The sequence below is a fragment of the Populus alba genome, chromosome 10 (assembly GCF_005239225.2).
Source record: "Populus alba chromosome 10, ASM523922v2, whole genome shotgun sequence".
Taxonomy (NCBI): Eukaryota; Viridiplantae; Streptophyta; class Magnoliopsida; order Malpighiales; family Salicaceae; genus Populus; species Populus alba.
Genome location: NC_133293.1, coordinates 21,544,597 through 21,570,274, shown reverse-complemented (window position 1 = coordinate 21,570,274; position 25,678 = coordinate 21,544,597). Strand labels below are relative to the sequence as shown.

At 36.0% G+C, this 25,678-nt stretch overlaps 4 protein-coding genes across 6 annotated transcripts; 3 read left to right on the top strand and 1 right to left on the bottom strand.

Annotated features, from left to right (window-relative positions):
* Positions 1–981: 981 nt before the first annotated feature.
* LOC118060158 (SUN domain-containing protein 1) lies at positions 982–4,648 on the top strand. Its single transcript, XM_035073321.2, has 2 exons — positions 982–2,178; positions 3,946–4,648. The coding sequence occupies exons 1-2, from the start codon at positions 1,114–1,116 to the stop codon at positions 4,249–4,251; spliced, it is 1,371 nt and encodes a 456-aa protein (XP_034929212.1). The 5' UTR covers positions 982–1,113; the 3' UTR covers positions 4,252–4,648.
* Positions 4,649–9,450: 4,802 nt separating this feature from the next.
* On the top strand, positions 9,451–14,682 carry LOC118060157 (type I inositol polyphosphate 5-phosphatase 10). Of its 3 annotated transcripts, none has more exons than XM_035073319.2 (11): positions 9,451–9,603; positions 9,970–10,052; positions 10,269–10,344; positions 10,949–11,033; positions 11,170–11,274; positions 11,409–11,937; positions 12,068–12,261; positions 12,364–12,472; positions 12,826–12,974; positions 13,057–13,304; positions 13,393–13,932. In XM_035073319.2, exons 2-10 carry the CDS (start codon positions 10,020–10,022, stop codon positions 13,256–13,258), a joined length of 1,482 nt encoding a protein of 493 aa, XP_034929210.1. In that variant the 5' UTR covers positions 9,451–9,603; positions 9,970–10,019; the 3' UTR covers positions 13,259–13,304; positions 13,393–13,932. The 3 variants fall into 3 exon arrangements, 2 of the variants coding, with proteins under 2 accessions (XP_034929210.1, XP_034929209.1); XR_012170945.1 differs by lacking the exon at positions 9,451–9,603 and adding an exon at positions 14,600–14,682 and having other exon boundaries at positions 9,622–10,052; positions 13,393–13,745; XM_035073318.2 differs by lacking the exon at positions 9,451–9,603 and having other exon boundaries at positions 9,622–10,052.
* A 1,392-nt stretch (positions 14,683–16,074) lies between these two features.
* On the top strand, positions 16,075–20,250 carry LOC118060156 (probable pectinesterase/pectinesterase inhibitor 25). Its single transcript, XM_035073316.2, has 3 exons — positions 16,075–16,789; positions 18,952–19,309; positions 19,397–20,250. Exons 1-3 carry the CDS (start codon positions 16,133–16,135, stop codon positions 20,101–20,103), a joined length of 1,722 nt encoding a protein of 573 aa, XP_034929207.1. The 5' UTR covers positions 16,075–16,132; the 3' UTR covers positions 20,104–20,250.
* A 76-nt stretch (positions 20,251–20,326) lies between these two features.
* On the bottom strand, positions 20,327–22,366 carry LOC118060155 (putative pectinesterase/pectinesterase inhibitor 24). The gene is made up of 2 exons (XM_035073315.2): positions 21,220–22,366; positions 20,327–21,099 (listed from the first exon to the last, which is right to left on the bottom strand). Exons 1-2 carry the CDS (start codon positions 22,250–22,252, stop codon positions 20,423–20,425), a joined length of 1,710 nt encoding a protein of 569 aa, XP_034929206.1. The 5' UTR covers positions 22,253–22,366; the 3' UTR covers positions 20,327–20,422.
* Positions 22,367–25,678: the final 3,312 nt, after the last annotated feature.

The following is a 25,678-nucleotide window of genomic DNA, read 5'->3' as shown; positions in this document are numbered from 1 at the left end:
GTAAACCAACAAATTTTTCAAATTTTATTTAATCTCTAAAAATTGCATCCCCTGAAGTTTTTTATTCAAATTCAATTAAAAAACACAATTTTTAGTTAATTTAATTTTGAAAAGTGAGATCGATATAACAAACAAAGTAAGATGAAATTATAACAAAGCTTCTAAAATCAAGACTAAAAATATTAAATGATAAGGGTAATGTAGTAATTTTATTATTTTATCAAATATAAAAATACAAAAACATTACTGTACACAAGATATTAGGTTATTTTATTCCAGGGTTACATTAATAAATTTAGTGTGCATTTAAACATATAATTATCAAAATAACCCCGTATAAATCTTTGAGAGATATTTATGTCACGGTCAAAAAAACTATCTTGCTCCCAAAGCAAAAGCAAAAAAGAAAACGATTAAAGGGCAATAAAATAATTACATTATTATAATGAATTTATTATATATATCTTAGGACACAATAATATCAGCAGGAGGATTAGTTCATTGGATAACTAGGGGAGGCAATGAATATCATGCCATGTCCAAACTCGATATAATTATTAAAACTTGACTTAATTATTTTTAATAACTCAACTTGAACTCACCTGTTTTATCTAAATCCAAATTTAAATATTATAATTTAAAATTATTTAATATATAATTAATTTAATATAAATATAATATTTTTAAAATTTAAAGTTATGTTTTTATTTTGAATCAAGTTCAGGTCAGGTTTTAAGTTTAAATTGAGTTTGAATTGAGAAAACGAGTATTCATTAATTAAGATTATTTCTTATTTATTAAAGATTAATTTAGGACGGTATACACGGGTCGGTTGAAATTGAATTTCCTACATGAAACATGGCTGTTATAACCGACAAGTCGTTTATACGACATACCGTCGTTTGATTTGCTGTATATGAAAACAACGTCGTTTCACGCGAACCTTTCGGCCAGCAAAAATAAATCCCCAGCTGAAGAGGTTGCGGTTTGTTTCTATTTCAATTTAACATCCCTCCAAAATCTCGCTCCCTCTCTCTTGCAGTTCGTACAATTCCCAATTCGATCCAATTAGTTTTTCTTTCTTCAACTCTCTTCGATTCTAATTACTTCAAAATGTCGGCTTCAACGGTGTCGATCACGGCGAATCCAGCGTCGGCAAGGCGGAGACCGGTGGTGGTTTCCGACAAGAAATCACCAAGCAACAACATCGAATTAGTAGTGCCGCATGAACAACAAATCAACGGTGGCGGCGGCGGAAAAGCCAATGTCACCGCCGCTGCTAGTAGGGATCTAAGTCATCACTCGATTCTGGAGAGGACTGTGAAAGATCTTCAAGTGAAGAAGACGAGTTCGACAATTTCGCCGCGGAGGGCGAGGAAGGTGGAGAAACCGCGGTGGATGAAGGTGGTGAGTGTGTTTACTAAGAATTTTGTGCTTTTGCTTGTTTTGGCAGGGTTAGTGCAGATGGTTAGGAAATTGGCTGTGAAATCAGGGGGTATTGAAAGTGCTAGTGTGGGGACACAAATGGGGTTATCTGAATTTGATGGGAGGATAGCGGAAATGGAGTCAATGGTGAAAACCGCGGTGAAAATGATCCAGGTTCAAGTGGAAGTTGTTGATAAGAAGATCGCGAGTGAAGTCGGTGGGTTAAGGAGGGAAATAAGTAAGAAGATTGATGATAAAGGTGTGATCTTGGAGAAGGAGTTGAGGAAATTAGTGGAGAGAAGTGAAGGGTTGGAAAAGAAAATTGGAGAGTTGAAAGCTGGTGATTGGTTGTCGAAGGAGGATTTTGAGAAGTTCTACGAGCAGTTTAAGAAGGCTAAGGGTGGGGAATTTGATGGGAGTGATGTGAGTTTGGATGATATAATGGTGTATGCGAGGGAGATAGTGCAGAAAGAGATTGAGAAGCATGCGGCTGATGGGCTTGGGAGGGTGGACTATGCGCTGGCAAGTAGTGGTGGAATGGTTGTGAAGCATTCTGATCCCTATATGGCTGGGAGAGGGGTTAACTGGTTCTTGAAGGGCAGAGGGGTTCATCCAAATGCTGATGAGATGCTAAAACCAAGTTTTGGGGAGCCTGGGAAGTGCTTTGCTTTGAAGGGAAGTAGTGGGTTTGTCCAGATTAAGCTGCGAGGTGCTATTGTTCCTGAAGCTGTTACGCTGGAACACGTTGCTAAGGTACTATCTTCATTTCAGTCTGTGCTTATTCACATTGCAGAGTTAGTTAGTATGGTGTTTAAGCTGTGAAGGTGACTTTTCGTTCATTTTATTTACTTGGTCAAAGTTTAGTGTTTTTAAAATTTCCATGATTTCAAATTTAGTTGTAAGCTTAAGCTGTGAAGATGACTTTTCGTTCATTTTATGTACTTTGTCAAAGTTTAGTGTTCTTAAAACTTCCATGATTTCAAATTTATTAGTAAGCTGAATTAATGTTGTACAAATATCCCAAAAGACATGGCCCTAACCTATACATCTTTAGGGTTTCAATCCTATAACCTCAAATGTGATGCTGCAATAGTTGTATAGATCCCATACCGTGTGAAAATATTTCTTGGATGCTTTTTCTTAGTGACTATGGGCAAGACTCTGGGATTACAATTACAAGATAAGGATGATTAGGTGAATGACGATCCTTTTGGAAAGTGAAGATTGAATGACAGGGAGTATTCTGTATCGATTTGATTTCTCAGTGTCAACTGAAGATGATCAACTGAGAGGTTGGAGAAAGAAGTGTTATGTGGTTGTTAAAACCAAGGGAGAATGAATAATAGAAAAGAATGATCACAAGCAAGTTATCATAACAAATTTGGTCTAGGTATCTTCATCCATCCAATTCAAATTCCAATAAAACTACTACTGTGCTAAGTGAAGAACAATCTTGTTGAGTGTTAACTGTTTAGAAATCAAACATTGTTGTCCTGGAATGATACTAAGCTAATTCTCCTCATGCATCTTCTTATTTCTGCATCAAAAAATCTCCAATACGATACTCTTGTTACCAAAGTCCCCACTCTAGCCACTTTAACCTGTTGAGTTTTGATCTGTGCAAGCTTTTCCATTAGCCTCTTTTATGCATACAAAATCTATTCTGTCCTTCACTTATAAGAAACTTGGAGGCACCTCTTTGAAAGAGCCTCCTCATGTAACCTCCCAGCAGTGGCTATGCATAGAGCATTGATGCTTTGTATTGAAAATGAAATTGGGACCGAAATTTTTGTGGATTTGGCAATTTTTGCTTTGTAAGATTCTGTTGAAATTTTGGTGAGCAATGCATGTTATCCTTAGTTCTGATGTCTTTCGGATTTTATTGGAAAAGGGTTAGATGAGTGAAACTTGGTCTCGTGGTGAATACTGGGAGACTTTTATTTGATTTTGGTTTTGGTTTTGTGTTTTGGTCTTTACCTTTTTCAATGTTCTGTTTCTGTTAAATTGGAATTTGACCATTTCCCTCCTTTATGGAAATTTGTTATACACCATTTGGCTGTTTAAATGTGAAACACTTTTCTCGCATGAAACACTTTAAAGTTCTGCAATCCTATTCTCCTTTGTGTATTCCCAGGGGCACCTCAAAGTTTGTTGTGGTAAAAGTTTAGAATTGATGTTATTAGTTCCTAATCAGTGGTATGATGGTGATGTATTTGAAAACTATTAAGTGTGAGAAAACATAGCATGAAGGGGATGTTTGGAGATTAAGGATTTCATGCTGCAGTAATGGCAGTATGGGTGGTGATGCTTGTAGTTCCAAGTTGATGATATGTGCTTGTTATGGTTATGGTGGTGATAAATCTGTAAAAGCTGTCAGTTAGCACAACAGGGGTTGTCAGTAGAATGTAGTCAAGGCAACAATCCAAACACTCTCTTTTTCACTACTAGTAGCATTCTTTATGTGTTTTTTCTCAATATATCTTGGGTTCCAACTGACTCTTGTTGTTTTTACATGGACAGAGTGTGGCTTATGACAGGTCAACTGCTCCTAAGGACTGCCGGGTGTCTGGGTGGCTGCAGAACCGCGATCTTCATACAGCAGTTGATGAAGAGAAGATGCTTCTTTTAACAGAGTTTACTTACGACCTCGAGAAGAGTAACGCACAGACCTTCAATGTAATGGAAAATACAGCCTCTGGACTTGTTGACACAGTGAGACTGGACTTCACATCTAACCATGGAAGCCCCTCACTTACCTGCATTTATCGCTTGAGGGTACATGGTTATGAACCTGATCCTTCTTCAATGACGGCAATGCAGCCTTGATGCATCTGGTCCCTTTGTAACTGTTTATCCTTTTGAAATTCTTTGCTTAGCTTTACGATCAATTATTTTTCTTTGTAGCTTCCAAGTACCTAGACATAGATAATTTGTGTGCTTAGTCTTACCACTCATCGTGTTCCATAGGTCTCTCTACTTGTGTGTTAGCATTGTCCAGTTCTATGCTTCTACCTGTATTAGTATTGTCAAATTGGTCAGCATTTTAAGAACCGTTGATCAAAATGGTGAAAACCCAGAAATTAAACTGAGAGATCTTCAAATCGTAAATGGATGTGTATTATCTTTGAATTTCTTGGATAATCTTGTATGCTAGACATTGAAGACATCTTTTTCTTCACTTCTAATCATCTTTTTATATATATATAAGAATGAAGTTGTTTCATGTGTGTTTTTGTTTGTTTGTTTTTTTTCAAAAGTTGGGTTCAAAGTAAAATGTGATCTATGCTAGGCTCTTGCTCGGTGGATCATCAGGCTGGGTTGAGTTTTATACCCATGAGTAATAGGAGGTTAGCCCTTGGGCTTAAATGGGTGCGTTCCATTGCCTAAGTCCAGCTTGCCCCGAATTCTTTTTCATGGCCAATTTATGGAGGAACAGACCATGTCTAGAATGGAACATTTAATCCTTGAATTATTTCTGCCCAAGTAGCCATGCCCCAAATTGATATGGCAATAAAGGACTGAAGAATGTATTTCCTATTTAATTTAGGGTTTAAATACCCGAAATTCTATAAAAGAGGGGCCTGCAAGTGTATTATACCATGAGAATCTTGACACATTCAGACAAGACAGCACAACCGACACTTGGATGTGGAGCAGGTAACGTTTGCGTTCCACTATGTATTTGATTAAAAAAAAAAGACCCTTATTGTGGGTTAACTTGAAGGGAAAAAATGGATTTGGTTGACTCAATTTATATTAATATTATTTATAGTAATAAGTTAATATAAGGAGTAAAAACAAGGAGTTATATTTATATTCTGACTTTTCATTGTCAGATGCTGTGACTCCATGCATGTCTATTAACAGTAATAGACAAGAATGATATATATATATATATATATATATATATATATATATATATATATATATATATATATATATAAAATGTGCTGAGGATTCCCCAGAATCTCCTCCTCATTCTTAGCCATCCTCCCTTACATATAGTGGTTGATCCATAATTGTAGTTGATCCATAATTGAAGGAATGTAATATATTGTATTTATGCTGTGATTCTTTCCTTCTCAATTATCCAGCTATACATGTATACATTTTCTATATAAATGAAACGTGATCTCCACCTCAATGTGTGGTGGTTTCTTAGAATATTTTCATGATATCATAATCTTAATAAACAAGTAATCACGAGTTTGAATTTTATTATTTTTATTTATTTGATAAAATTAAGTATAAGATAATATAAGCCTATGTAAGTTTCAAACCCAAAAGACTTTTACTTGAGAGGATGTGTTAGATAATAATATAAATCATATCTTAAAATCTTACTTAATAGCTAAAACTTTTGGGTTGAATTGATTTTTTAACATAATATCAGAGCCATGTAAAACAAGAGTCATCATAGACAAATATCACGTAATAAATAAAACCCATTTTTGATTTAATAGGAGCTGGACCCTAGATGTCGCAGTGAACAAGTTCTGAAATAGAGGTGGATCTAGTATTATTAGTAGAAAACAAAAGCTTATGACGTTTAACAATTTGACATGTATCACGAATAGCAGGATTAGGCAAAATAGAAATAAGAGATAAGTGTCTTTTTTTATTCAAGAAATAAATAATAGAATGGTTAATATAACCAAGACACATATGCCATAAATCATACAACGATGATGTAAGGATAGATTTACTTAGAACATAAATGAAAGCAACATTGTCTCGTTTTAGTAAATAAAGACCGTTATCATATTTTTCTCTTGTCATCACTGTTTTTGTGATCTTGTTCTGAATAATAAAAAGAGTTGGTAAATATGACCAGAAAAAAAAAGTCTTTAGTCAATTTATTAACGGGTAAGAGATTTTTGATGAGGTAAGTACCAATAAAACATCAAATAATTTTTAATTTGAAGAGGGTTGAGAAGTACTTGTATGGATGATGGGTAGAAAAGCCTCATTTCAAGATCACTCTTCACATTCTTTCAATCCAAGTTACGTATGTGCTCTAACAAAATCTCCTTCTATTTCTTAGTCATCCTCCCTTACAATACAGTGATTGACCCATAATTGTGTAAATGTAATATATAGTATTCATGTTATGATTCTTTCATTCTCAATTTTATATACATTTTTTATATAAATGAAACATGATCTCCACCTATGTGGTGGTTTCTCATAACATTTTCAAAATGAACTTCATATGAAAAATTAGTTCAAAAATAATAAAAAGGCTAATCTTAAACTTGCTTTTTATTTTTTTATATGTAAAACAGATTGTATTTAAAAATTATTTTTTTTAAAAAAGTGATTTTTCGTTGTTGTCCTTTGTTAATGAAATTAACCTGAACAAAGTTGCATGGGATTTGATAAGTATAAGTAATAAGAAAATAATTATTTCATTTTCTCTCCATTCTATTTTTTTCTTGTATCTATTTCATTTTCATGGAGTGTATGGTAATAGCTAGTCACTTCTTTAAAGTAGAACAGAAGATATAGAGATCTCAAAAACAAATAATACAAGTATCTGTCCATTTTGTTATATTCGGGAACATAGTATAAATTTTTTATAAGAAAAAAGTTTTTAAAATGGAAAATCCAAGAGCCTACAAGATAGCTTCATAAGCAGCAAGTTATTTTCCCTTGTTTTAATAAGATTATAATTTTTTCTTTGATCATAAAATATTCTTGATTGATCAAAGTTTTCTTATACGTTCAGAATATAAGAGAAAATTTACAATATTTCAGAAAAATAAAAGGTATTCTACACAAAACAAAGGAAAGGGAAAATCAAGATACATGGCAGTGAAACACCCCCTCCATAAATATATTATTGTTCAAGGCAAACTAAGCAAGGGCAATAGATTCGATGTGCTTTCCTGGGATGCTCGAACTATACATTTCTTTTGTGTAAGGAGTGTCACTCTCGGCAACATCGAACAAAACAAGACTCTTCGAATTACACAAAACTCATTGAGAAATGGATGAGATTTTTGAAGCACAAAAATAGAAACCCTAAACATGTTGTCTGTTGGAGCAGGGGCTCTCTCTGGCCCTTTGCCGCCGTTGAAACCAACCATTCTTCCTCTATTCTAGGGATCCTGTTCTTTTCCATGGATGCAAATATTGCAGGAATTTGGTGTCTGCATGCTAGCTAGCTAGCTACTTCCTTCACCAAAAAACAATAGCTACTATTTACAAATCTTCTAAACATTAAACTAGTCTCTGGGACCATGCGCATCTGGGTCCTCACAAGAGATGCCCTCTCTACATATATGATATATCTTTTATATGTTGGCTATGCTATGATCGGCAACGTATAATCTTGTATTTACGCTCCCTCGTAAGCAGGCTTTTAGGGTTAAAGGCTTTGAATTTGACTAATAGTTCAAGTAGGCTTGGAATTTTGACTCAATCATTACTTCATTTCTGATCAGATGGATAATTCTCAGCAATGTTATTAAACTCCTGGAGCTGTTTCATTGATCAACTCGAGACCTAGTAACAAACAAGTTAAAAAACAAGTGGGAGTTGATTTAATTAAATTCAAGTTTGATTTTTAAAAAATTAAAACAAACGTAGTTTATTTTGATTTTGATTATCCAAATCAACTCATTTTATTCTCGATCTAGATCACAGAATAGACTGAATTTATTAACTTTGATTCTTGGAGCAATTGCCATGTGATGATTTTCCTTCTTTTTTTTGTTTTCTTGGCACGTTTATTATCATTTTATTTGAACATCAAGATTAAATTACATGGAGATAACTCCCTATGAGCTAGGTCAAAACTTACCGGAAAAAAGACGGGTTTTTCAGAAGCGGCCGGGGGGTTAGCTTACCGAAGATGAGCAGGCGGGAAGGAATGTAGAAGGGAGGGATTCACCTTAACCCATGCATTCAAACACCATCCTCTCGACAAAGAGAAAATGAACTTCAAGTGGGCCAAAAGTGAGTTTTCTGGAAATCCATGCTGTCTGTAGACTGATAGTCGTCGTAATAGATGACGAAGACCCACTCCCTCCTCTCAACTTTTAAAATGCCAGGAAACCATCACCACCTTTTCCCTATGACTCCTGATTTGCTTTGCAGGCCACATACACGTGGGGGTCCACTTTCCCATTTCCTTTCCAAGAAAACAAACCATCAGAGTCCTTCCTTCGACGAAACAAGTTCTTGAAAGGACATTTAAGATTCGATCCCCACTCTTGACTGTTTCCTTTTGCGCTTTTATTTTCTCGAGAAAACCATAAAATAATTGATCAAATCAATGGCAGAAAGAAACTGAATTGTATTACCAAAAGCCAACTGTTGTTTTATTATTAACCCAGTTTGAACATAAACAATCTATCTAAGATGTAACTCAGGATTTTGATACGCGAAGACAGAACAGTTTACTCACACGAGAAAAAAAAAAGAGGATGAAAAACATTTTTTATGATTTCTAAGATGTGATTTGTTTTACTCACAACTGCAACTGAAACACCGTAATTTTTTTTTTTTAAGAAAAGGAGAGAGCCCAAGTCAGATCTTTGCACGTACATCAATCATAGAAACAGAGACACACCTTTCGTTAACTTCTTTTTTTTTTTTTTTTTTTTTTTTTTTTTTTTTTTTTTTTTTTTTTTAACGTGGGTGTCCGGGCCAGCTTACGCGCACCTCGACTAATCCCACGGGCCCTGGAGTTAACGACCATGTAAGCCTCCAGTGGCCATCATATGAGCAACCTAGGGTTTGAACTTGAGACCACAGAGGGAGCAAACCTCTTGGTCCCAAGCTTTCGCCACCAGGCCACCACCTAGATGGTTACCTTTCGTTAACTTTAATATCACCAGTTGCGTTGGTAAAGAGGGTATTTTTTTTATTGCTTGTTACAGATAGACAATAGTCCTTCCTCAGTTCTAGAACAGAATATTCAGGTTCTTTTTCTTTCTTTTCAAGTATTTTTATTTTTCTTTTCCTTGGCTACTTGCATTTTCTTGCGTTGGCTCAGTTTTCTATGTGTTTTCATTGGCTGAGATGCATTTGCTTAGAAAGTTGACTTTTCGAGAAAACCCCATCTGGGCTGTCAACTTTCCTTGATGGGGTTGCAGCCCTTATTTATGTCTTTGATTCTCTCCATCACTTATCTTTTCATGGATGTGATGCTACTGTGATCCTTGTTTTCTGGTAAATGGAGTTCATGGCTGAAATTCATTTCTTCTTTTTGACTGTGTTTTGGATCAACTCAACTGGCATTGTTGAACGTTGAATGTTTCTTGGTTGAAAATATGGACACTGGAATTTTTGGTTTCTAACCTTCTTTTGATCATTCTTTAATGATAAGTTCATTGATTGGCATGGTTGATTGTTCATGGATTGATATTCTTTGATTCTTTTTTATGGCCTCTTGATTTATTACCTTATTTAATTGCGATATGATTTATGTCCATGTCACTCTTAAACCTTCCCTTCCTTGTTTTTTCCCCAATATTCCTATGGAATTTCCGAGTGATGGACTCTGATGCAATCACTGAATTTTCTCTATTTTTGAAGGTTTTTGATTTGGGGCCATTGCCATTGATGAAAATAGAGCAGTTTCAGACATGACACTGAAGAATCAAAACCAGAACAAGAAGGTAAATCTAGGTTTATTTGTTCTCTTAATCTTCGTCTTTCCTGCTACTCTGTTTCTGCTCTTTTTTCAACCTTTCTTTGATCCATAGTCCTAAGGAACTGAACAGGTGACCATCACGGGGCTATTGCATTCATTACTGCTTTTGATCACGTAGAATACGTTACTTGTTCAGTCTTTCTGTGATCTATTGCATTCATTTACTGCTGTGTTTTTGCAGTCTTTTCTTCGAAGATTTTTCTTGCAGAAGGAGGAAAAGGGGAGGAAGGCAGAGAAGGTTTCATTTGATTCGTCTGGTGAGTAATGAATCACCTGTGATCATTGTTGCTATCTTCATGTGTGAAGAAAGCTCTCTTTTTTGTTTTTTTTTTTACGGAAGATTCATAGAGAGATCATTTTCTTTTCATTAAGCAGATTCCATTCAATCTTCTTTTTCCACAAATCGAACAAATTTCATCTGTTTTTTTGCCTTCTATGGCAAGTAAAAAACGGGTCCAAAATGTAAAGATGAAGGGTTGGAAAGGCAAAGATAGGAAAAGTAAAAAGTGTTGTCAATGGCGACAGCATATTTGCAATTTGCTCCAAAATTGAGAACATTTTCATTGTGAACTTCTTCCAATGGAGAAAAGGAATCAATAACGGTATATGTTTTCTCTGTCTATCACCCCAGGTGGATGGTATTTCTTTCCCTTCCTTTCTTCCCCTTATAACTACTTGCTATCTTTGAATCGAGTGGGTGTACTTTGAGAAATGCTTGGATTTCTCTGCTACCACAGATGATATTGCCTTCGAAGGAAGTTTTTCCTGCGCAAATTGCTTTGTGTCCTCAATTTAGATTACAATTTTAAAGTTTTGCTTTGCTTCTCATTAAAAATTGTATCTTCTTCTTTCCAATTGCAGAATCACATTCTGATCCATCGCTCAAGTCTCTCATGTCTCACCAATTAAGCTCTCCAACGCCAAGCAGTCAAGCCCAGTCATTTAGGTAAGCATAAGATGGATTTTCTTCTGTTTCTCTTAAATTTCCTAGTTTCGATATTTTTTTCGTCCTGTTTTAATCTCAATGTATCTGCTTATATGAAAAATCTAATAGTTTCTGGTCAAAACTTCTCCCTTCATAGAGTTTTCGTAGCAACATGGAATGTCGGAGGGAAATCTCCTCACAGTGACCTCAACCTAGATGATATTCTTCAGGTTCATGATGAATCAGATATATATGTCTTAGGGTATGCTTTCTCCCTCTTTTCCTTCTGCATCTTTGTATTTTATTTTAATGATTATATACCAATATATTAAATTCTTTCAGTGCGATGAGGTATGCTGATTTGCTCTTCATTTTGTTTCTTTTTTGAATTGTCAGTTTTCAGGAAATTGTTCCATTGAATGCTGGAAATGTGCTAGTGGCAGAAGACAATGAGCCTGCCGCAAAATGGCTGGCTTTAATCAATCAATCACTGAATAGATCATATAGTGTGGCTTCAAGAGGATCAAAATCACCCCTTTGCAGCTCACTTCGCTTCCAAAAACCTTCTCTTAAAAAGGTCTGTAAGTCTTTCAGGACTGAGAGTGGACGGAGGCTGAAGACTTGCAATTGCTCTCCCATATTGGAAAGGAAGTATAGCAAGGATTGCTGTGTTTGTCCCCCACCAGCAAATATGACTGAGGATTACTGTTCTTCTGAAGAGGATGAAGATGGGCTTAGCAATTATGTATCTATAGAAATTTCCTCTCCAGCTAGCGCCAACCAGATGAAGTACAGCCTTATAACAGGGAAACAAATGGTCGGAATATTTGTTACTGTTTGGGTAAGGAAGGAGCTTGTGCAACATGTTAGCCATTTGAGAATCTCTAACGTTGGCCGTGGGATCTTAGGCTGTCTTGGGAACAAGGTAATTTGAGACATAGACATGCATTGTTTATGAGCATAAGCTGTTCACGATTCATGTTTGAAAATCAAGACAGAATTATAGACCTTCCTCATTTGAAATTATGGTTAATTACTTAATTCTCTGGTTGCAGGGGTGTATATCTGTTAGCATGTCTTTCCATCAGACAAGTTTCTGCTTTGTTTGCAGTCACTTGGCGTCAGGAGAGAAAGAAGGAGATGAACTTAGGAGAAATTTGGATGTCATAGAGATACTTAAGAACACACAATTTTCAAGAATTTGCAAATCTCCATATAGCCGAGCGCCTGAGAAAATTATGGATCATGAGTAAGCATCTCTGAAATCACTAAACAAATAGTCTAATTCTGTCTTTGAAAAATCTTTCTTAATTTAATGCCTTGACACTAAAACCTGTTTTGATGTCCCTAGTCGGGTAATATGGTTGGGGGACTTGAATTACAGGATAGCTTTGAGCTATTCCGAGACTCGAAAGCTTCTGGAGCAGTATAACTGGGATGCACTTTTTGACAAAGATCAGGTACCTTCTTCGAACTTGAATAGAATAACTTTGAACTCGGAGCAATGTGAAAACGGCATCATCCATTTTGTTCCCTGTAGCTCTGTAGAATAAACTTTTCCTTATCTTTTTATGTGAATATTAGCCGGGGGTTAAAATAACAAAAACCGAGATCATCTCGAACATTGACTATGGGTGGATTGCAAGAATGTTATATGGAACTTAAAGAAGTGTTCATTATTATTCAATGACCACAAGGAATGTTTGTTTGTATTAACAGCCACAGTATTTATTCTCTCGGTGGAGAGGTACCTAGTTTCAGTTCCTCTCTTTTTCCTGCATACTCAAACTGAATTCGGTCCATGTTCTGACAGCTGAAAATTGAGAGGGAAGCAGGACGAGTGTTCGGAGGATGGAAAGAGGGAAAGATCTACTTCGCACCAACATACAAATACTCCTACAACTCGGACATCTACGCTGGAGAGACTATTGAAACACAAAAGAAAAGAAGAACTCCAGCGTGGTATATATAGTAAAAACCCACACCTATATTACTGAAATTAAAAACTTTTACAAATAAGTTGAATAGCTTAAAAAAATTGCAGGTGTGATAGAATACTTTGGCATGGAGGTGGGATACATCAACTATCTTACGTACGCGGAGAGTCCAGGTTTTCTGACCACCGGCCAGTATGCGCAACATTCATAGTAGACGTACAAGTTTCTAATGGTGGATTAAGAAAGGCATTATCAGGCTTTAACATGAAAGTTGCAAGTGAAGAGCACTTGCCTCTAACAAGAAAATAGTATTCGAGTTCGTGTACAGTGCTGATGATTGTTTTGATTCATAATAGTGAGTTGTCCAACAGCTATAACTCCATTTGTTTTTATCATGACCTCTCCATACTATGTTCCCTAACTGTTTTTTTTTTTCCGGCCAGGTTCCGATTAACTGACCGTAGCTGCTAGAAGACAGAAGAGACAACTAAATTTTGCCGTTTATATCCAGATTTTTAGATTGAAAGCACGATATTCTTGCAGTGAAATATTGTAGCTGTGCAAGCTGTACAGAGCTTTCTGCAATTGGTGAGGCGTGAGAAGCTTTCTCTGTGGATATGATTCTTCAAGAACTGTCCTAAAATTATCATAGTCGAAGCACCTAGGAAGCGTACTCTACTGTAGTTTTTCAGGAGTAAAAATTATGTCAAAGAATGCCAAGTTTGCTGGAGTAAGGCTTATTCTTTTTGTTTTTGTCAGAGATGAGATGAAGGCATGGATATAATAAAAATGCTAGGTGAGTCGTTCTTGTGATTGATAATCTCTTGGTCTGGTCCATTTTATATTCAAAAGCTTTGTCTATTACCTTGCCTGATCAAGGAAGTGCTAGCATTTTTTACAAATTGTATAACCTGGGAGGGAGTTGGGACTTTTCAATTTTAAAGCCTCAGAAACCACCATTCTGCAAGCTTTTACTTCGATTTGATCACCGTGTTCTCTCTTTGCTGTCCTGCTAAATCATTGTTCTGCTGCTGGTTCCCTCTTAGATTTGGATTCCATTAGATTCCGTTTGGTTACTATTTAGGAACAGAAAAAATAAAGATAGAAAAGATACTTATAAACGTGTAATAAAAGGAAGGTGGTGAGATGAATTTGGCCCTGGAGCCTGTACCTGTGAGTCTATACTGGAAAAAACCAGAACAGGTCAAGGCTCTATTTCTGTACTGCAAACCAGCTCATCCTGATCCAAGTTGGACCAGTGTTACCTTCTCAAAGCAATGACTAAAACTCTAAAGTTTGGCTTCCATGTGCAAATAATATTAATAAAGTAGAAGTAGATGAAAACAAAGATTGCAAAGCTATCTTTCTAATTCCCAGTTGATAATACTGTAATCAGTCCATGTGATTAGCCTCATGATTATTCTAATTACACAGCCCTCAGGTTTTCAAACTGATTTCTGTTCTTTTGCAGTTATCACCTTCCATGCTAATTGTTTATAAGGATGATCATGCCATCACCAATGTAAAAGTGTCATTAAGGCCATTGTCAGATCACTCTAGTAGAATCCTAGGCTAAGCCAGCCAATCATCATACTATTTAATCACATGACTGGTAAATTATATTAACAATCTCACTAACCAAAACTGCAGGGTTTAGGTTTAGCTTTGGAACTTGGAAGCAGAATAGTCAAAGATTCATCACATGACTCCCACACCGAATTTGAATTTAAAGAAGAGATCGATAAACTTTCTAGAACGAAAGCAAAAACAAAGATATGGAGATAATCTCTCTTACGTATTCTGTTTCTCTCAATATATAAGTCATTACAAGTGATCTTGGCTAGCACAAGCCCTACTTTCACTACATAGAAGACATCTTGTGAGTTAAGAAAGCAATGAAACCTAGCTGCTTCAAATCATTTCCTGCTGTTATCTGTGCAATAATAGCTCTAGTAATGCTTCTTTCAACCGGGGTTAATTTAGCTCAAGCGAGGGTTCTGCCGGCTTCCTCTTCGGCTTCAACCAAGCCACCAAGCTCTCAAGTTCTTGTGAATTCAGAGTCAAAAGAAAGCAAGCCAAACACAACACAGACAGTAGCTGCCAGCCTTAGAAGAATACCTCCTAGCGTTCCTAATCCCACACAGAACAAGTAACCATCCTATCAGCTTCACTGCTACATTTTTAATGTGCCCTCTTCAGAATAACCTTGAAATAATATCGACTTATAAGACATGTTCGCGTGCCAGGTCCAAGCCTCGAGTGAAGGGGATGGTTTCGAAGGGAGCGGGCAAGAAAGCTTCAAGATTTTGCTAGCTAGCGAGAAATGTTTGCAATTGGTTGAATTTGTTAGTCTTTTTCCTACTTTTTTTTTTTTTTGTTTTAATTAGTTGATTTTCTACCAGCCCCCTGTGGAGTGTTCAAGCTAGCCAGCTAGACAGCCATGTGTTTTTATATTCATGGGTTTAGGTGGGACAAAAAATTTATGAATCATAGAATGCAAGATTATGTTTTCAGTGTTTTGGATTTAACTTGGTCAAGTTTCAAAGAAGGCCGAGTTCTCATTTTGTAAGGTGATGTGCTGATCAAAAACATAAAAAATAATATTTTTTGTTACCGAGTTGCTAAACGGTGCCTGAGACGATGAGTTGTGGTAGCAGGGGAGAGTACCTGTACGTATGAAAGATGGCGTTACAGTTACCTGATTCATTAAAGCCATCAGTGTACTCTCCATTCCTCTCTCTGTAGAGTCAGAGAAAAGCCCACAGATCATTAAGGGCTTGTTTGGGAGTTCAAATAATTATTTGTTTGGTAGATCAAAGAAATACCTCATTAATTTATACAAGGATAAACTAAGGATATCTCACTATAAATCATTCAGATATCTTGTGTACCAAAAATAAAATTTCTAACCCAGCCTAATATGATAGTGAACAACGTCTATAACTATAAATATTAATTATGAGATTTCAATAGACTATTGTAAGTTCCGAACCCTAACGCCGAAAGGTTCCACCTCCCTAACCCAAAGTGAACACATTTCTTGACCAACTTCACAAGCCGACACATCCCTTCCCATACCTCCAATAATTATTACGCGCTTTCCTTCTCTATATAAAGCCCAAAAATATCCAAACACGTTGTATTATAAGAAACCATACAAAATAAAAGGAAAAAAAGAAAAAAATGCTACACCCATCATTCTTGATTCTCTTCTTTGCCTTTCTTTCGATCTTTTCACCTTTGTTAGTCTCCTCCCAATCTCCACCACCGCCATATTCACCTTCCAATGCATGCAAATCCACCCTTTATCCTAAGCTCTGTCGTTCAATCTTAACAACCTTTCCTTCATCTTCCAACCCTTACGAGTACAGCAAGTTTTCAGTCAAACAATGCCTTAAACAAGCAAAAAGACTGTCTAAAGTCATCGACTATCACTTAACACACGAAAAACAACTTTCCAAAATGACCCGTGAGGAGTTTGGTGCATTGCAGGATTGCCACGAGTTCATGGAACTCAATGTGGACTTCTTTGAGACCATATCTAGCGAGCTGGTAGCAGCCGAGTCAATGAGTGATGTGTTGGTTGAGAGAGTCACGAGTCTGCTCAGTGGGGTAGTGACCAATCAACAAACTTGCTATGATGGGCTGGTTCAGTCCAAGAGTAGCATTGCCGGTGCTCTGTCCGTGCCTCTCTCCAATGTTACTCAGTTGTACAGTGTGTCTCTAGCTCTGGTCACGCATTCGTTGGAGAAGAATTTGAAGAAGAACAAGAGGAGAAAAGGGTCTCCTCAAGGAACCGTGACAAGGGGGGTTCGTGAACCGCTCGAGGCTCTTATCAAGGTACGTACCATGGATTTCAACTTTTGTTTTTTCCTCTAAAGTTTAATGCTTCCTCGTGTTAATTAGCAATTGTTTATGGTAGATTTATGTGAGTGATTGTAAACAAGGGTAGTGGCCTTAATGGGTTAGGTTCAAGTCTACGAAATCTCATTAGAGCTAAGCTTAGATTAGGCTATTTATTATAAAAAAGGAACAAAGAAGACTTAGCTCCGGCCATGGAGCCTCACACCTTTCTAGGCTGGGCTATAAATACTAGTGCCTTTACCTAGGTGAAGATTCAACGCATGTGCACCTCGACCAAGAAACGGTCCACGTCTACTCTGCGGTTAGGTGGCCCTAAAGAGCATGTGCGTAGTGATTTTTTAAAATGTATTTTTTATATATATTTTTTAGTTTTTAATATTAACGTGTTAAGATTATAAAAAATCACTAAAAAGAAGTTAATTTAAAAAAAAAAAACCTTAAAACACATTTTCAAGATAAATTATAAAAACTCTAGGGGTATAGCTTAAAGGTCAGATTCTAAATTTACTTTTTAAAAATTATTAGTTCGAGTTTCATAAATCTTAGAACTATTACAAGTTTATATAATTATTAATTCTAAAATTTGTAAGATCAGTTGATATATATGGAAGTTTATCCGAAAATTTATGTTAAAAAAAGAGAAAGAGAAAGAGAGTAAAATCATAGGTCCTCCTCGTGTATTCCCAAATGTGCTTCGATTTTCTTCATCCATGGAAGGGAAAAAAAAAAAAAAAAGAAGAAAATCATATGCTCAATTCCGTGGAAAATCATAAGTTTGATTCAAAGAATATCACTCGAGAACAGAGTTAAAGATCTGAACAAACATTGCTTGCTCGAGTGACTTGATAGAACTGAGTTAAAGAACACGTCAGCCCATCCTCATGTGGGGCTAGGTGGATCTGGTGAGATAAGTTTGTCTAAACTAGGAAAATGGCCAGCACTCTTTCACGACTACAGTACTGAATCAAGAAATTTATTATAATCCAGAACTTAGGGTTCTCCTTAAAATATTATTCTAACCAGATTTTTAATAATTCTATTGGCTTAACCATGCTCGATCATATAATATATATAAAAAAAAATACTATACCGAATCTGAAAACTAGAGCCAGTAATCACACGCAGCAAATTGGCCATGCAATGCTGACTGCTCCAGCTGTCTGTGTTAGCACAAGTTGCTATATTAAAATAAAAAATTGGGTCCACTAGGTATGGGATGCGTTGGTATAATGTGGAGTTGACTATTTGAAGTTTGGCAATTCATCTACCAAGCTCGCAGTTGAAGTGATTGAATACGATTGAAATAGTTGATATTCTCTGGGGCCTCTCGAATCCTCCTCTAAAAGTAAAAAACTACAAATTCTCATGTCATAGACTTGGACACATTGTTAAGAGAATTTCTGATTTCTTTAAACCTTTTCAGCTACTGGTTATTCCAACATCTGTAGATCACAAGTGGTGCTAGAGGGCATCCGATGCTGCCTTCTAGAAATAATTTGCAATGAATATTGCAGACGGGATCTAATGCTAGAGGATATATTGTCATGCATGTCTTATCCATTGTCAGATGACCAGTTTCAGGGCTAAATTCATTGCGTCTCGGTGCTGAACTTGAGCAAACAGGATTGCTTGAGATAAAAAAAATTTTTGAAAATCCTAGAGTTGATTCGATTGAATTCATAACCTTGTCATGGCCGAACAATGTTCGGAACTGTTTGAAATGAAATTCGACCTGGATAGACGGACTTGGCGATCCTTGATCTAAGTTGAATTTAAAAACTATGGTATTATTGTTATCTTTAACAATAATAAATTAGTTATAATTAATATCGAGTGTAAGCAAAAAAAAAAAAAAATTGTAGTGTCGGTGTGCCATGCATGGTGGCAGAAGAAAATGGTTTCCTTCACATGTTTGGTCAGTCATTTCAGAGCACAAGTAAGAAGCACAAGCACGCAATGCCAGAGGATGTCATGTCACATGTTTGTGTCTGTAATTAATAAATCTTTGCGTGCTTGAGTTTTCTCAAAGTCGAAACTCTTTAAACAGTTATTATAGCATGGCAGACCCGTTTATAAATTACAATCAATAGTTTATAACTAAAAAGTTGGATGAAGAAAACTTAATCCATGATTTGCAGGCTTTAAGGAAAACATCGTCCTGCCATGAATCTCGCAATTGCCACAGGGGAGAACGCATCCTTTCTGATGATGCGGGGGACGATGGGATTCTTGTAAAGGATACGGTGATTGTTAGCCCTTATGGCACTGACAACTTCACAACCATTGGAGATGCCATTGCCTTTGCTCCAAATAACTCAAAACCTGAAGATGGCTACTTCGTAATATTTGTTCGAGAAGGGATTTATGAGGAGTATGCTGTTGTTCCTAAAAATAAGAAGAATATAGTGCTGATTGGAGAAGGAATTAATCGGACCGTCATAACGGGAAACCATAGTGTCATTGATGGGTGGACAACCTTTAATTCTTCGACTTTCGGTAAGCTAATGACCACTGAGTTTATAGCTGAGGGGTGAGTTTTTACGGATGTTTAAAATCCTGACGAGTCTCGATTTTATGCTGCAGCTGTTTCTGGGGAGCGATTTGTTGGAATAGACATTACGTTCAGGAACACGGCAGGTCCTGAGAAGCACCAAGCAGTAGCTCTGAGGAACAATGCTGACCTCTCCACATTTTATCGGTGCAGCTTCGAAGCCTATCAGGATACTCTTTATGTGCATTCCTTGAGGCAATTCTACAGGGAATGTGATGTATACGGAACTGTAGATTTCATTTTCGGAAATGCTGCTGCTGTTTTTCAGAACTGCAATTTATATGCTCGCAAGCCAATGCTTAACCAGAAGAATGCCTTCACTGCGCAAGGTCGTACTGATCCAAACCAAAATACTGGCATCTCCATTCACAATTGCACGATTGAAGCTGCACCTGATTTGGCTATGGACAGGAACTCGACGGACAGTAACTTGACTATGAACTTTTTGGGGCGACCTTGGAAGGAGTACTCTAGAACTGTAATCATGCAGTCGTACATCGGAGAACTGATTCAGCCGGTTGGATGGCTAGAATGGAACGGAACTGTTGGATTAGACACCATTTACTATGGTGAGTTTCAGAATTATGGGCCTGGTGCAAACACTAGCAGGAGAGTGCAATGGCCTGGTTTTAATCTGATGAATGCTACACAAGCTGTGAATTTTACCGTCTACAATTTCACAATGGGGGATACTTGGTTGCCTTCCACTGACGTACCCTTCTCTGGAGGACTAGTTTGATTATAAATAGGGGCCTTATTGCTTCACAATTTTATTCATTCTTAGTTGACACCTCCTGGGTTTCTTGTAAGTCAATGATAAGACAGATTGTAAGGATTTTATGATCAAATTAATAAAAATACAAGGTATTTAGCAGCAACTTATCTTGCCAAGAAATTTCATCGTTGGAGACTCTAGTCTTGTTCCAAACTCAAGTTTCAATGAATCAACGTATAATGTGAAAAGGATAAAATAAACTGGTGTAGGAAAACAACATCAAGGAAACAAAAACAAGGAAGGAACACAAAAAAGGAAACGTTCTCTGCAAAATGTATCACAGTCAGAGACCAGGTTTGTAGCTGATACCAGTGCCTGCGAGCCACCCTTCTCCCTGTATGAATGCCTTCACTGTAAATTTACTGGCTTGTTTATTGGTGATGGTTTTCAAGCCCTTCCATTTAACTCTGTTCTTTGTTGAAGCACCAGGCCCGAAATTCTCAAACTCAGAATAGAAAATGGTAGGAGGTGCTGTATTTCCTGTCCATGGCAACCATCCAGCAGGGTCGATCAAGCTCCCCATCATAGAACGCATGAATACAGTTGTTGAGTAATTCTTCCAAGGGCGGCCAAGGAAAGTTTTGACAGAGCTCAAGTCGCCAAAAGGCAAAACGGCACAGTTCTGAATTGAAATTCCAGTATTTTGATTAGGGTCAATCTTGCCTTGTGCAGTGATGGTGTTCTGTTGGCCTTGCATGGGTTTCCTGGGTCGTATGTTGCTGTTTTGGATGACAACAGCTGAATTTCCGAAGATGAAATCAACTGTTCCATAAATGTCGCATTCGCGGTAGAATTGCCGATTGGCATGTGCGTAGAGAGTGTCCTGAAAAGCATCCATGCTGCATCTGTAAAAGGCCGACATATCAGCATTTGACATCAAGGCAACTGCCTGATGCTTGATTGCACCAGCTGTGTTACGGAACCCCATATCTCTAGCAATGAATCCCTTCCCAAACACAGCTGCAAGAAAAAGGAAAATGAGTGTCAGCCATTTAGCTAATTCTAAGTTTCTAACCTCTATCCCCGTAGCTAAACTTCGGTTAGCATGCAACCATAGCGGAGGATTGGTCCTGAACTTACCAAATGTTGCAGTTGAGAATGTAGGAGTTCCATCGACAACGTTCAGGCTTGCTGAAACAATTGTTGCCTTCATTCCATCACCAATCATCATGACATTCCATTGCTTCTTCTCGACACGAACATTTTCGAAATAAATTCCTTTCTTCACGTAGATCACATACCTCTTCTTGCTCTTTTCAGGAACATTTTTTAGGGCATCGCTGATTCTTTTGTACTTTCCAGACCCGTCTTTAGCCACAACAACATCAGCCTTCTTCTTCAAATCTGAACTTTGAAGTAGTTTACGATCTTCTGGATGCAGCCACTTTGGCATCTCTTGGTCTTCGTAATTCATTAAGCGCCTATGGATGTTCACTGAGCTTGCAACCTTGGAAATCCAAGTGATAATTGCCAAGCTATTGCTAGTCAATTCACTTGAACTCTTGAGATAATCATGAGCAGTGGCCTCTAATTTTGTCTCCGAAAGGCCATCAATGCAGGTTTGATAGCAAGTACCTGAAGTACTTAGCCAACTTCTTAGATCATCCACAACATCAATCACATTGACACCATTACCCGCTTCCAATGAGTTATCAAGATGGTCCAATGCCAAACTCAAAAGTTCTTGGCAATTTTCCAAGGCTGTAATTGTCATATTATCCTTGACACCATTGTAAAGCACCCCTCCATCCTTGGAGAAATGCTGAGAAGCTTTCGATAATTCATTCTTGGCCACTTGGATTGCCAATTTGAAAAGCTCCTCGGGTTGAATCTGGTCTGGTTTAGCCACGGGAGCAAGGCTATTGTAACAAGAATCCTTGTACAATGTGACATCACAAACAGCTTTCACTGATGTAGAGAGTGACTTATCAGGTCCACCCTTCTGTGAGTTTCCACTAGAAGCACGAGTCCCCACCACAGCAGCAACAACAATGGCAACAAGAAGTATTGAAGAAAGGCTTATGATGGTGATTCTTTTCCGGGTTCGTCGACGAGCCACGAGCCGTGCTTGCTCAGCCTCGTCGAGTTTGCCATAGGATTTGAGAGAAGACATGCTGAGCACTCTTTGTTGTTGCTGTTGTGTTGTTTATGATGCAAGGAATAATGGTGGGTGGGAGAGGCTTTTATATGTTACCAAAAGGAGGTAGCATCTCTGTACGTGCAAGCACAAGGGGAAAACAAAGAATTTTTGCAAATTTGAAAATGTTGGGAGTGCTTCCCATGTCGAAGCATGGCAAGCTGTGGTCGTAATGCTTTCTGGTGTGGTTGTTGCCATATACTAGCCTGTATAATGCAATGACAGCACTTCTTTCTCTCCTCGGTGCTATTGCTCAAACATCATAGAACCATGGTCTACATTTAAAAAAAAAAAAAAAATAGTTTTAAATAATAATCCAAACATTTTAAAGGTGATTTACCTTTATTAATCACCAACTTGATTGTATCAACGAATAATTAAAGAAAAGTCAACTAGTATAAAAAGGTTTGAAGCATTCCATTCCAAGACACTTAAACTAATTTTTTTGAGCAATAGAGTGTTCTCCTATCCCATTTCAAAGTTCAACTTTTCAAACCAAAATCCAGGCATAATCTGACAAGCAAAATTAATTCCATGACCCTTTAAAAAACATAATAATAGTAATAATAATAATAATAAAAGGCTAGATGCTGGCTGATAGTAGATACAGCAAGTTATTAAATTTGTCTGAGGCTAAAACCATTAAATAGGTTAACCTGATGGATTAAAAAACAGTGTTGTTTTATAATTTTTTTAAAAAAAATCACATTGTTTTTGAAAAAAAATATATTGGATTTTAACTATATTATTGGTCAATTGAATTTTTTTCCATTCAATTTAATTTGAAATTTAATTTAAGCAATTTAAGCTACGTCCTAGATTAATGGAGTCTGAATTAATTTATTAGACCAGTTAGATTCAATAATATGTAAAAAGAAAAAACTAGCCCAAAGACATTCTTTAGGGCTTATGGGCTTATTGGAGTCCAAGAAAGAAAGAAAAAAAAAAGTTATCCCGTGGCTCAAAGGAAAATGTTCTCCTAATTTAAACGCTTTTATTATATTACACCCATAAAAAATAAAAACTATCATTATATTAAACAAAAAAAAAGGCTATTATTATATTACACCCATAAATTATTTTAAAAAAATAAAAGCCAAATCCTATGAAGCAGATTGTGGCTTCCCATCCCAGCACATATGAAATAATTTTCAGAGGGTTTATCGCTAATTTTATTTATTTATTTTTCCCGTATTGCTGTGGAAAATATTTGTTTTATGGCGCTAGCCGAACGATCAACTACCGTTACAAAAAAAAGTCAACTCTTATCAAAAGCATGAAGGCGACTCTTGCCTGTTAGTATGGCGCTGCCACGCCAAGAAAGGATACGGAACTTTCAGTATAAGGTGTCATTTCTAGAAACCCTGAATTAATCGTGATCTCTTATGGCCTGAATGTTACGTGGTAACAATTAATTTCAAAATTTTGTTTTTAATATTAATATATCAAACAATATAAAAACATATAAAAAAAGTATTAATAAAAAAACACCTTATTACCACTAAAACGAAGTATCAAGTAATAGTTTGGTGTTATATATTGGCAGAGACCCCTCCATGGAATTTATTGAACCAAGTTTGATTGCTTTAAAGGCCTGTTTGAAAGTCATTTAAAAATATATTAAATAACATTTTAAAAAAATATATTTTTGAAATTAATGCATCGAAATGATTAAAAAATACAAAAAAAATATTAATCTAAAGCAAAAATAAAAAAATAAAAAAATTTTAAATTTTTTTAAAAACGCTTTTAAAACCTAAAAACAAACAGGGTTTAGTAAGCTTTTGATATTTTTGTGTTTCTTTCAAGCATATAATTTTTTGGCCAACATTGTTGTAGGTATATTATCCGCTTTATGGTACAAGAGTTACTTCATGGGGTGTTTTTTTAAAAACAAAAATCTCTTACTCCAACTCGTAAGTAGAATAATATTTTTTTAAATGATTTATCGTGCTATGATCACACTATACGCTATCACAATATGATCTAGAACTACCAAAAAGAAGGAAAAAATCAATTACAAGTCACTTCATTTTCTTAAAATGGAAAAGAATTAATAATCATTCCTCTTTCATTTTAAGAGTTTGTGGAATGTATTTTTATTTTTTAATTATTTTATGTGATCATAACAACAAAATATTTCATGGGGGAATAAAATGAATCTTGAATTATAAATTTTTTTAAAAAAAATCAATTAGAGCAAGGTGCATGTGATAGTCATTAGCCACCATGATATAGTAATGTACAAGTTGCTGCTTGATTGTCATGTCATGGAAGCATATCGACCACATATTTACGCTACGTTTGAGAAGATACGAAAAAAATATATTTACTTGACTTATTAATTTAAGATTTCATCGTTGATAAAAACAATTCTTTTTCTAAACTAGAGATGTTTAATTTTATTTTTGAGAATCTTTTCCTCTTAATTTCTTACTGTTTCCAATAATTAATGAAAGAATGACTATGCATTTAAAATTGTGTTTTAAACTTGAAAATAATTACTATTAAAAATATTTTTTAAAAATACATTATCTTTATATATTTTAAAATAAAATATACTTTTAAAAAACTACAACCGTGAAACAACTTTTAATTTTTTATGGCCCTCTTAGTTTTTTTCTTTTAAAAATATTTAAAAAAAATTAAAAAAATTTTATTTTTTTTTTGCTTCAAATTAATATTTTTTTATATATTTTTAGATTATTTTAATACACTAATACTAAAATTAATTTTTAAAAAATAAAAAATATATTGTTTTAATATATTTTTAAATAAAAAATATTTTAAAAACACAATCACAATCACTTTTAAAAGTTTCAAAACCTTTTGTGGCATTCCCTCTCCTCTTTCTTTCACACTTCCCATCTTGTTCCCTTCCCGTTTTATACCCAGACAAAGTGTTATACGAGTTTTATAATTGTCGTTGAACCGCAATATCAGTCATGATCTATATTGATGTGTAAATTAATGGTTTATTTACAAATTAAAGTGTTATTTATAAATTTATTTTTTTAAAAAATATAATTTAACCACAAACATGATCTATATTGGCCTACGAGGCTACCGGTCCAGATTATAGAATTGTGGAATTTCTACGGGTGGCAATGATGCAAATATATTATATTATTCACAGGGAAGTATAAAAAGACCCCCAAAAGTCCCATCACTGTCATGAACTTTGCTTGAAATACGAGTTCCAATCCCCAAATCCAACCAGTGCCAAAATATCATCACGTCCTTTATTTCGCAGAGATTGCAGAGGATAATTCTAAGGGGAGAGAGAGAGAGAGAGAGAGGGAGAGAGAGAGAGTCCAAAACTTGCGAGGGGACAGGGAAAGGTTGAGAGAGAGAGAGAGTCCAGAACTTGCGAGGGGACAGGGAAAGGTTGAGAGGGTTGGC

What these genes read in the sequence shown, in the direction of transcription:
- LOC118060158 (XM_035073321.2), top strand. Translation starts at nt 1,114, where the DNA reads ATGTCGGCTTCAACGGTGTCGATCACGGCGAATCCAGCGTCGGCAAGG. An exon ending in CGCTGGAACACGTTGCTAAG is followed by an intron (nt 2,179 to 3,945) that starts GTACTATCTTCA and finishes TTACATGGACAG; the next exon opens with AGTGTGGCTTATGACAGGTC.
- LOC118060157 (XM_035073319.2), top strand. Translation starts at nt 10,020, where the DNA reads ATGACACTGAAGAATCAAAACCAGAACAAGAAG. An exon ending in TCAGATATATATGTCTTAGG is followed by an intron (nt 11,275 to 11,408) that starts GTATGCTTTCTC and finishes TTGAATTGTCAG; the next exon opens with TTTTCAGGAAATTGTTCCAT. An exon ending in GAGAAAATTATGGATCATGA is followed by an intron (nt 12,262 to 12,363) that starts GTAAGCATCTCT and finishes TGATGTCCCTAG; the next exon opens with TCGGGTAATATGGTTGGGGG.
- LOC118060156 (XM_035073316.2), top strand. Translation starts at nt 16,133, where the DNA reads ATGCTACACCCATCATTCTTGATTCTCTTCTTTGCCTTTCTTTCGATC. An exon ending in CGCTCGAGGCTCTTATCAAG is followed by an intron (nt 16,790 to 18,951) that starts GTACGTACCATG and finishes CATGATTTGCAG; the next exon opens with GCTTTAAGGAAAACATCGTC. An exon ending in CTTTAATTCTTCGACTTTCG is followed by an intron (nt 19,310 to 19,396) that starts GTAAGCTAATGA and finishes TTTATGCTGCAG; the next exon opens with CTGTTTCTGGGGAGCGATTT.
- LOC118060155 (XM_035073315.2), bottom strand. Translation starts at nt 22,252, where the DNA reads ATGTCTTCTCTCAAATCCTATGGCAAACTCGACGAGGCTGAGCAAGCA. An exon ending in ATTCTCAACTGCAACATTTG is followed by an intron (nt 21,100 to 21,219) that starts GTAAGTTCAGGA and finishes TTTTTCTTGCAG; the next exon opens with CTGTGTTTGGGAAGGGATTC.